The sequence below is a fragment of the Tachypleus tridentatus genome, chromosome 13, assembly GCF_004210375.1.
Source record: "Tachypleus tridentatus isolate NWPU-2018 chromosome 13, ASM421037v1, whole genome shotgun sequence".
Taxonomy (NCBI): domain Eukaryota; kingdom Metazoa; phylum Arthropoda; class Merostomata; order Xiphosura; family Limulidae; genus Tachypleus; species Tachypleus tridentatus.
In genome coordinates this window covers 208,653,169-208,664,825 of record NC_134837.1, presented here as the reverse complement: position 1 = coordinate 208,664,825, position 11,657 = coordinate 208,653,169, and the positions used below count along the sequence as shown (strand labels likewise).

General features: G+C 31.0%; 1 protein-coding gene across 1 annotated transcript; it reads right to left on the bottom strand.

Moving 5' to 3' along the window:
• Positions 1-2,516: 2,516 nt before the first annotated feature.
• Positions 2,517-5,359, bottom strand: LOC143237919 (uncharacterized). The gene is made up of 3 exons (XM_076477669.1): positions 5,053-5,359; positions 4,203-4,574; positions 2,517-2,653 (listed from the first exon to the last, which is right to left on the bottom strand). Exons 1-3 carry the CDS (start codon positions 5,315-5,317, stop codon positions 2,550-2,552), a joined length of 741 nt encoding a protein of 246 aa, XP_076333784.1. The 5' UTR covers positions 5,318-5,359; the 3' UTR covers positions 2,517-2,549.
• Between the last annotated feature and the right edge of the window lie 6,298 nt (positions 5,360-11,657).

Here is an 11,657-nt window from a genome sequence, read left to right as displayed (position 1 = left end):
TGACGCTGGTTTGAATCCACGTTGCACCAAACATGCTCACCTTTTAGACGTAGACGTGTTTTTATGTTGCGTTCAATTCCAATATTAGTTAGTAAAAGAGTATTATGAGAGTGGGCAGTAGATAGTGATGATTAGCTGTCTTCTTTAAATTTGGGAAGGCTCGCGCAAATAGCCTTCGTGTAGCTTTGCGTGAAATAAAAAAAAACAAACGAAAAAGTTATAAGAATCTTCCGATTTGAAACTACTCACGTATTCCGATTATCTCTGTATTCAGTTACGTTATCACTGGTGTTACAACAATTATTATATAAATAAAATAAATATTCGGGTATTTTGATGTGTCATCATTTGCATTTGTGTCATTTCAGTTTCGTTTCCAATACATATGTAAATTCCAAATGTATCTGGTGCTTACAATTATATAGTTGCTGCTATGTTTAATCTCAGCTCCAATACCGGCAAAGATTACTATTGAAGAAGTAAGGGAACGTTTGGGATGCAAGTGTAATTGTTCTAATAGAGAAATGATATGTATACAATAAAACATGCTTTTTTATATGGATTAAAAATGAACGACATTCTTATATTTTTATTTACACGGTAATTATACATCTCATATCATAAGGAATGAAACATGAACATCACTGCTATTCATATGATTTCAATGTGTCAAAATAATATTGATTATTATTGTTTCTATGATTTAACACTTTTAACTTGAAAGCAGCTGATAAAGTCCACTGAATAACAGTTGTTGCCCCTTGCTAGTACAGCGGTATGTCTACGGAATTAGAACGCTAAAATTGGGGTTTCGATTTCCCTTGGTGGGCTCACCAGATAGCCCGATGTGGCGTTGCTATAAGAAAACAATCACAATCACAATAACAGTTGTTATAGGAATTATTGTTTTAAGTCGTTAAACATGTTATGTATAGAACTTTAAATAATCTCTGTCTATGCCTTTTTCAATTAATCATAAAACATATTGTAGTTCTCTCTGTTTTATAGTTTATTTAAGTAATAAATATATGTATAATGTAGTTAGCATTATATCTATAATGTAATATTGAAACAATAGTGAAACAACAATAATATTTTATGTATTGTTAGACGAACATTACAGTAGACTCGACAAATGAAGCATTACAATTACAAGCAATTTGCTGTATATAGAATCCCTGGATAAATTGTATTTATATGTGCAGTTTAAAGGCCGTTTTTTTCTAAGTTTCTAATAAGTAATATTAAATTATCTTATACTCAAAATACAAAATAAATTAATTTTTGAAGTAGTTTATATGTAAAGAAATACTATTCGCTTTATCAGAACATTTAATTGCTAATTACTCATTTATCGTTATAAAATGTTTGTTGTAGTCGTTAATAATTTATGTTTTCACATATATTATCTACTAAAACTTCCAAATGTTTATGACAATGACTTTAGCTGATGATCGTTCAGTGCAAATAACTCGAGGAAACTTTAACAAAAACATCAACAACCCTGCCCTCTAGAGGATTATATCACATGTACGGTTCACGTTGCTACTGCTTTGAGTAACAGAAACAAAAACGAAATTTTGATTGTAGGTTCAATAACAAGTTACAATTCATGCGACTTTTTATTTTTTTATCAATATTTTATGAAGCCCTCATTTTTTTCTTTCTAAAACATAATTTCTAAGTTTAAAATAATAGTAGAAATATTCATTTATTGAATCTAAAGTCGTACATTAGAAAATACGTAATTTACAACGGTGTTCTAAAAACATTATGAAAACACGAAAAAGTTCCTCAAGAAAAGCATGAGTAGATAGATATTCGTAATAAATTAAAACACGACCTTAAAATATTTTTTGAAATGCTTTTATTAAACATTAAAGTTGACAAACAAACTCTTGTCTCCAAAGAGGAAGAGGCCAGCATAGCTGGTTAAGGCACTCGACTCGTAATCTGAGGTTGCGGGTTCGAAACCCTGTCATACCAAACGTGGTCGCCCTTTCAGCCGTGGGGGTTATAATGTGACGGTCAATACCACTATTCGTTGATAAAAGAGTAGCCCAAGAGCTTGCTAGCCGCCCCAATTTAGCAGTGTAAGACAAGAGAAGGTAACTAACAATCACCACCCATTTTATAATATTTCATGGTTGGGTTTGTGTTACATCTTAAGTTATCTAATTTCAATACGTAAACATATTACATTGATTAGGAAATACGATTGTTAAATTAGTAGACAATAAAACAGTTTCTAATACTTAAAGAAAATATATTTAATATTAACGAAATATTGTTTCAAGACCATTTGTTGTTAAGTAAACAGCCAAATAATAAACAATCTAACTGCTTATTGTTAACTACAAAACTTTGTTGTGTGACACATCAGATATGGAACTTATTAAAATGTATCATAATAATATGAACCAACATTCGATTACTAAAGTTGTTTTCAAAACTTAAAAGAATCGAATCTTAGTTTGAATATTTATCTATAATATAATACAAGTCCTTACCAGAGGAGTAATTCTCTCAGTACTTGACACAACAACAATTTATTTCCAACTTTTACATCGACGTCCCCAACCCTTCTCGCCTTTTCCACAACAACGACCTTTACGTTTTCCACAACCTTTGAAGTTTTTGTCATTTTCTTCATCTTCAACATAATTCATGAAATAATTAATTAATCATTTGATCCCCATTGTTACAACTCTAAAATATTTATACTTTAATGTTAGAATAATTAAAAACACATCTAGCTTAACTTCTGTAACTGTAAAATAAAATCTGAACGGTCGTTTATTTACATGAGGAATAAGCAGCCAATTTGGTTTGGTCACTTTTGCACAAACGTGCAGAATGGCTTTGGGCGATGTGTAGGTCACGTGCATCGATCCCCAGGTTTTCGTGTTGCAAGACTTGAAGATTATTAGTGTGTCCCCGGAATAAAATGGTCAGTTATAGCCATTACTATTTGTAGCTAGTGCCTAACAGACGGTAATTGTTCTACCAATATTTTGTGCCACAAGTGCCTCAACAGCCTGTTTTGAACAAAATATCAAAAAAAAAAAAAAAGGGTGATTGACTTTTACTTTTACAACGCACCTGCAGTGTTGACAGTGTGTACTCTAGTAAGCGTCCTCACGTATCGAATCTCTGACCAGGGGTTAAACTGGGACTGAAAAGTCCGAAACAAAGTTCAGACTCTTGAAGATTCGCACCATTATTATTCCTGGCCTTCTGGTTTGAATGTCAAAGTGGATAACAAAATGGAGTTACACCTCTTTCAAATCCCATTTTAGCCACTACTGCAGGCTCTTCACTCCCAAAGTTAGTTAGGCCTAGTCCTAGTTATTTTAAAACCATCATTTCAAAAAAAAAATTGTTTATTTTGTTAATTATTAGAAAAAAATTAAATAAGATAAAACTCTTCCACTCTGGAAACATAGGAGTAAATATTAATTTTTAAAGGAGTATTATTAAATTTGTTACGTATTTTGGAATATTAACTGACGATTTTGTTCTCTTTGAAATATTTATAGGTATAACCATAAGCCAAACATTCGTATTAGAAATCACATAAACTGCGGATAACCTAGGAGAAACAAAACTTAGAACAAAAATTTCGTTCCCGGACACGTCCTTCTCCACTGGCAAAGCGACATGTCTGGGAACTTAAAAAATTAGAAAATGGGTTTTGATACCAGTGGTTGGTAGAACACCGAAAGCCTATTTCGTACTTTCAGGCTTAATTATAAACAAAAAACTTCAAATATCTGATTTGGTAACACGAATGGATAAGTTAAGAGAAATATATTCTTGATTAATTTCTAGTTTAAGTATTACAGTCATTAACTCTGAACTTATTGTTCCCCTTAACAAAAATTATTTTTTGTTTCTAATATTTTCATACTTTCTGTGTTTATATATTTATTTATAATTCCTTATATTTTTAACATTGTTATATATACTTTATCTTGTTGGTCATGTGAAGTATTTATTACATATCTGTGGTTACACTTTATTTTCATATACAAACACTTATTAAAACGTAAGATTATCAAAATTGTTGTATTTGAAAATAATTTAAAATAAGTCCCAAAAATAGCAAGAAGACAAACTAACAGTCTTCAGTGATACATAATTATGAACTTAAATGTTATTCAAAACAACACGTATCATTAAGACAGAAAACTAAGTTTCACCTGAAGTTTTAGTCTCACACATGGGAAAAAATCTATTTGTGTCACAAGTACTTTGAAAAAAATATCCCCTCAGGAGCAAAACACACTTCAAGTCCTTGTTTAGCGGTGGTGTTATGAAAGGCCAGTCGTCACTATTACCGATTACGTTTTGGTTTTCGTCCGTCAGAAGAGTGCCATTCAAAAAAACTCCAGTGGCAGCAATTAAATACATCTTTTCCAAATACGTAGCCACCTGTTTAGCCAGTTCAGTAGTTTGGGGGATAGCAGCTCTTCCCCCTATAAGTTCACAGAACATGTAAACAGCTTCGATATTCGTTAAGGCTGTTGGATACACATTATAACAGGTGTCTTTAACACAGTAGGAAACATCGGCTGTAAAAAAATACACATTTGATTATTGTTCAAACAATGATGTTTTCAATAAAGTCAACTTTGACAACAATACTGTTATTGTTGTGATGTGCAAACATACAATGAGTTCAATAGATATTGTCACAGAATCAACCAATATGATAACTATATTATAAATATTAATTATAATAGAAGGAAAAATATAAAGTTTTGTTGCTCTAGACGCAGAGGTGTATTATGTTTCACTGACGTAAATCCAACATTGTAATATATCAAGGAAATTCACGACAATAGCTATATTAAACTTCTAAGTAACTAACCAATCTAAACAGAAAATTATATCAATCTTCTGTAGAGATCTGAAATCATAAATTACTATAATATAACACAAATGTTAATGATGTAAAGAACCAGATTATTTAAATTAATTTATAACTAGACGGTTCCATCAATGATACGTTTCTCGTTATATTATACAAAGATACGTGCTTCAACATACCTTTAGGAATTTCACAGAGACTCCAACCTGAGATATGTGAATCAGTTATTTCCCACTTGAAACTAGAACTTCTTTTCATTGCTACTTTACCATTTTCTACTGTTTGTGGTTGAGAAGTTCCCCAAAGATTAATAAAAGCTGAATTGTTTACTGTCTCTTCTTGAGACAGACCAAGCCACACTGGACTATCATCGGTTATTGTTCTGCTGGCCAAATCCATAAGGAACTTCGCTGTTTCTTCATCAGAAGGCGTAGCCGGTGTCATTCCATAAAAGTTGCAAACTTGTGACACATATAATTTCCAAGATGATAAAAAAGGTCCATCCGTTTTTATATTGTAACACGTTGTTTCAGTCCAGTCCAGAACTACACAAAGTAGAAACAATCAGGAACAATAAGTGACATAATTTTGAAATAATGCTAGTGTTACCGGACTAAAAATCAATAACATTATGAACAACTAGAGAGTGAAGACAGAAGACTAGTTCATGTTCTCACGTCTTTTACATGTAGCTATATGTAAATAACGTGTTGTACACATGATTTTATATAAAAGTACGTTCTTGTCCAGTTTGTTAACTTATGAACTAAAAACGAATATTTTTTATTTTTTAAATCTTAATCAATATTATCAAAACCATTCATTTCTTCCTGCTAAGCTATAATAATGATGTATAACACGTGTATACTCGAGGTTTTTGATATCACACATAACAAACAAACGTAAAAGTACAAAATTTATTTATAAAAGAATTACGAAAACTTGTAAATAAATTAATGTGATTAAATTATAATTATCATATTGAGATACTGCTCGCTAACAAACGTGTTGCGATAGGACTCTTGTAAGTGGAGGAAGAAGAAATGTTGTGTAGTTGATGGTTACATTTTTATGATATATTTGTGTTTAACTTTCATATGTTTAGAGGAATTAAATAAATTACACGTTGAGGTTTTATACGTTTCCCAGGATACTTTAAATCTTTTATTCATTTGTATATTGTAACAAGTTGTTACTGTCCACAACTATACAGAGTGGAAACAGGAAAAAGAAAAATACAAGTTTGTAGAAATGCAGTTTCAACAACTTGAGAGTTCTTAAAGAGTAGACTGGTTCGTGTTTTCAAGTCTGTAATGCGTAGATATAAATGTAAATAATGTATCGTACACTTAGTTTCAGAGTTTGAAATGTTCATATTTTTATATCAAAGCCTCTATGTTCCCTGAAAAACGTGTTACGATAGGACTCTATAACTGGAAGAAGGAGAACCTGTGGTTTGATTGTTGCTAACACTTTCTCTAACATGTAAACATTATCATATTGTGATGTAATTTCACTAATAGCATTGGTTTTTTTTCTTATAACTATAGATATATCTTAGCCAAATGCCATTGTAACACCCTGATGGATGCTCGAAACTTCGCATAAAATAAACTAGGTAAGTTTTGACTTAGTCATGTCAATTTATTCTTTATTATCATTTATCTAAGTTTTATTTCTCCTTCAACTCTCAATCAATAACTGTTTAATTGACAGCTTTGTTGTTTATGCTGTATTAATTTTTAACCTTCAGATATTGAGACGAGTTAACATTAAACTGCAGAGAGTAAAAGAAACTTGATAGATTTTATGGTAAAACACTTTAATATATATATGATAAGACTGTATACAAACCATGTTTAACGACTTCAAACAATGAATCCTCTAACAACTGTTATAGATACCGTGGAATTCAGTAGACTTTATAGCTGCTTTCAAGTTATATTTCAAGTTATTGTTATATCATAGAAACAATAATAATCAATCTCATTTTGACACATTAAAATCATATGAATAGCTGTGATGTTCATGTTTCATTCCTTATGATATGAGATGTATAATTACCGTGTAAGTAACAATATAAGAATGTCGTTAATTTTAATTCCATATAAAAAGCATCTTTTACTATATACATATCATTTCTCTATAAGAACAATTATACTTACTTTCCAAACTTGCCTGTACTTCTTCAATAGTATTTTGTGCCTGTATTCCAGTTAAGATTGGACATAGCAGCAACTATATAATCATGAGGACCAAATACAGTTGATGTTATTATTGCATCTACGGTGAACTAAGTTAAAAGGATACAACTACAAGTGATGACACACAAAACTACCCAAGCCTATCTGTGGCTGTGGTTCGTTTTATCATTGTTTTAAAATAAAACTTAGTACATATTTCTTATTCTATCTATTATTATTTATCTTATTATACTAATACATATCTTAACAATAAGACACTATGATGTGTTTTCCTGGTAGTTTTGAACACACGGTACAATATTTTATAAACACAGAAACTCTCAGTAGTATACTTACACATAAAGCTATAACTTGACGCATCTTCTGTCCCATCTTCATCTGAGGTCCAGTATTGTACTACAGTTTCAGTCAGCTCTTTATATAATGGTAACCCACTGAACTCACGGGTTTATTTAGCTGTTGATACACCGATACATTTCTGTAGGAGGAGTCACACTTATTAGGAACAGCTGTATGAGGGCGTGGTCTAGTCTGTAAAATCAACTTCTCTCCTAAACCAGCTTTCGTAACATTTTTTTATTGGTTGAAAAAAACTATAGTGGGATGTATCAAAACATGCGTAAGTTGGTGGCGCAGAAGATAATCACATTTACTGTAGATATTCAAACCATGAAATAGTGTCATTTTTAAAGATAACTTGAGTAAATCAAACATGAACATCTAATTTAAACCCTTAGATAAAGTTGGAACATATTTCAGTGGTGTTCAGCCATTCCAGAATGTTGGTCAGGAACTTCATTGTTATTCTTTGATAAATTGTTTAGGAAAGTAGTGCTCGTTTATTAAATAACATGAATAACTGACTTTGTTAGGATAATGTCAAATTTAAACAGATATTATCATTCGTATGCTAAATAACATGAATAACTGAAGATGATTCTGTATTAAGTAACTGACGTCGCTGAAGAAGCGTTAATTTCATAGGTTCCTTTTATTTATCTGCTTGTCCCTCTAAATCATATGCTTGACCTTGTTATATAAAACAATATGGTATGATATTAAGAATACTTTTCATATTTCGCTTGTGTTATGTAAGATAAGGTCGTTTGTTATGATATGAAAACTTGTTTCACCTAATTGTATACTTCACCTTGTTTTTAATACAGAATAACGTCGCTTCCGATTCCAGTTTGCTATTGTTCTATTCTTATGTTGTTTGATATGTAAAGCTGACTCTCTAATTGTTTGTTTCCACCTCTCAGCCATCTCTTCATTGCACATTGACAAAGTGATACCAGATGACATAAGAAAAGACAAAAGAGGTATTAGAACTTCAATCTAATGCCATATTGGCATGATTCTTGAAAATAGCATGTCTTTCTTTTCAGTATTGGTACCTTCATGTATTTTTATTGTTCTTTATTTTTTTTCTTCACGAAACAAACAGATGCACTATTTCCTATTCTTTGTTAGAATCTAGTTTTAATTTCACCCGTCAAAAGGATGGAACTCTGTAATTCTGAACAAAATCATCTTCTGTAAGGAAGTACAAAAAGGTAATAGAATAATAAGTTGACAGTCAAAGATATAAACCTTTGTCTGCCAACGTATTATAACAAAATAATATGTTAAATGAAAATGAGTAATGTCACACCTATAATATCGTCATCTGTTCCCTCTTAATCCATCCCACATCCATGTTTGGTATTCCAATGGCATAGCGAGGTCTTTGCCGGTAGAAATAACTATAAATATAATACTAGTATTATATTCTATCAATGAGGTAATAAAATATTAAGGATTCTGATACTTAGTGCTGAACGAAAGGGTTAAACCAATTTAATTCTGTTAAATATGCAACTAACTCACACAACAAGAAAAGTATAATTACTTAATATGGGCAGTTGAACAAGTATTGTTGAATCATGTTCACATTGTTCAACTAATTAACTTGAGCTCAAAATAACTGTTGTCTTCTTCGTATTATGGTATCTACATAAATATAACAGGATTGTCTCGTGTATGTCTACTATATTTGAATTTGTGAAAACAGTGAGTGCATTATAACAATTATTACCACTACAACGTTAACGGCTGGTGATGTTGGTGATAGCTTGAATAACTAGAAAAATTCTGATATTACAAATATGTATGTTAATACTTAGATCATACTTCAAACACACGTGCATCAATGAGACCAGTTCTTCTGATTTACATGTTAAACGCTAATAATCGAGAACACGAGAGTATTTTGATATACAAAAACAAAGAATGGTATAATGTTACGCATGGTAAAATCTTCCTATGTATGTAGTGGGAATATAGGTTACCATACGGAAATATGTCATTCACGAGAGAGAAAAAATAACATAAATCACCAGCTAACAATGATAATATACTCGAAAAATAACATAAATCACCAGCTATCAATGATAATATACTAGAAAGAAGTAGAGAATTATTATATTTACTTAGTGTTTTCTTATTGAAAACCTACAATGTGCTGAATTTTATATATTTTGTTTGTTTATCAACTGATGACAATAGTCCATGACGAATGGTTCAACTTTTTTTTTTTAATGTCTGGCAAAAAATTTTGTCCACCATGTTTAAATAACTTATAAATCAAATTTCACGAGTATGTGTGTCGTAAATAAACCATCAAAGTGTAGTGACAGTATTCTACTATTTATTTTGATAAAACGTTGAATGTTTAGAATATTTAAGAGACATAAAAAATGCAGGGCTTAAAATGTTAGGTAATAAAGTTTCAGTTCCTCTCATATTTGTTTATTCCTATATATATGGTTTTGGCCAGGTGCATAATTCTTTACTCTGTACAGCATCTATATAATTATGTAGTTCAAATATTACAAGTGTCAACTAGATACGTTTCACAGTTGTTGAGAGCTGGAGCTTATCCGAATATGGTTTTCCAGATGAAATACGTTTGTCGTTAAAGGAGAGGCAGCGTACAAATATCGTACAGATAAATATAGAGATAAAAGAGATGCAGCGTACACATATCGTACAGATAAATATAGAGAGAAAAGAGAACTTTAGCAGAAATGTTTTATAATAAAACACATAACACCTTAAATTATTTTTTATAATAAAAGAATGATGTTTAATGTTAGCGAAAAACCATAGTAAAGAAGCTGTCAGAAGTCTGTGTTACGTACAATAATTTATTTCAGATAACTCTCCAATTTATTGTATTCGTCGTACAATTTCATATAACTGTAAAGTTGAATTTAGAAGTTAAATAAATGTATAATATTTATAATATAATTTATAATATTTGCCAAGAAGATTGATACACACAATTTTTAGCACAATAAATTTTAATATAAAATTAAAACAATACAATTCATAATAACGATAATTAGCAATAGTTATTACAAATGATGGTTTATACACAAGAGTTTTACAAACATACAAACAATACCGAGTCTTATATCTGATCTGGAACCAAATCTTCTATCGAAGTTCAGGGACAACAAATTAATTGTTTGTTGATACATCTGTGCACGTATTTTGACGGCTGGCTAATCTTGAAGTACCCGTAAGTTTTTACCGGCGACAATATTTAATGTCTTTGTATAAATACTAACCTCCTGAGTTAATTCATTGAAGTGAAACGGTTTGTAATGTTTAAAATCCGTAAACGTTTCTTGTCAAATTCTGTAGTTTCCCAATTAATAGGCGTTAACCACAATTTTCTCTGTCTCTCGGCTATCCACTTTATTCGAATGACGCGAATTTCTGGAAGTTTTAACAATGTTGATGCTCACTCTCAAGAATGTTCTACAGATGTGACTTGCGCAATACACAGCCAATGATATATATCACAGGCAAATAATAAAACTATATTGAAACAAGAGTGTGTATTAAAATAAATGTACAAAGTATATGTCTTATGTCTGATATCAAAGAAACTAGTTTCCACATTTTCTGGCGTCCTGTTTAGTCTCATGTTTTCTCCTAGTATGCGAAAATCTAGTCAACAGACGACTACGTGAATCCTGAATTTTTATGACACAGAGGATGTATGACTGACAAGTTTTTTAGGATAAGAAATGACGTTATCTTATATAACACAGGTGAAGTATATGAAGTATGAGGGGCTACCACTCTTAGAATAAAAATCATATTGTATCATGTTATACAACACAGCAAATACCATCAAAATGCTACCATTACAGAATATTTAAATTAATCGAGCACACTGGATGATTAATAAGGACAACAAATCAAAACTTGAATAAAAACAGGTGAAGCATGCGATATTTAAAGTTCTAGATAAAATCATAAGTTGACTTATTTGTTTTTTATTTAATATCATTACAAATAAAAGATCTTAATAAGAGAAGTGAGAGTGCTTATAAAATATGATATTTCACTCAATCGTGTAGCTTAGATCTTTAGAGCACTCAACCACGTGGCTAAGATTCTCTACGATACCCAATCACAAAGCTATGATAGTCAATATGATCCGCAGTTTATGGACTTGCAATACTAAACTCCAAAATTTGATTCCACATCGTGGACAGAGTTTACATAAAACATTGTTTAGCTTT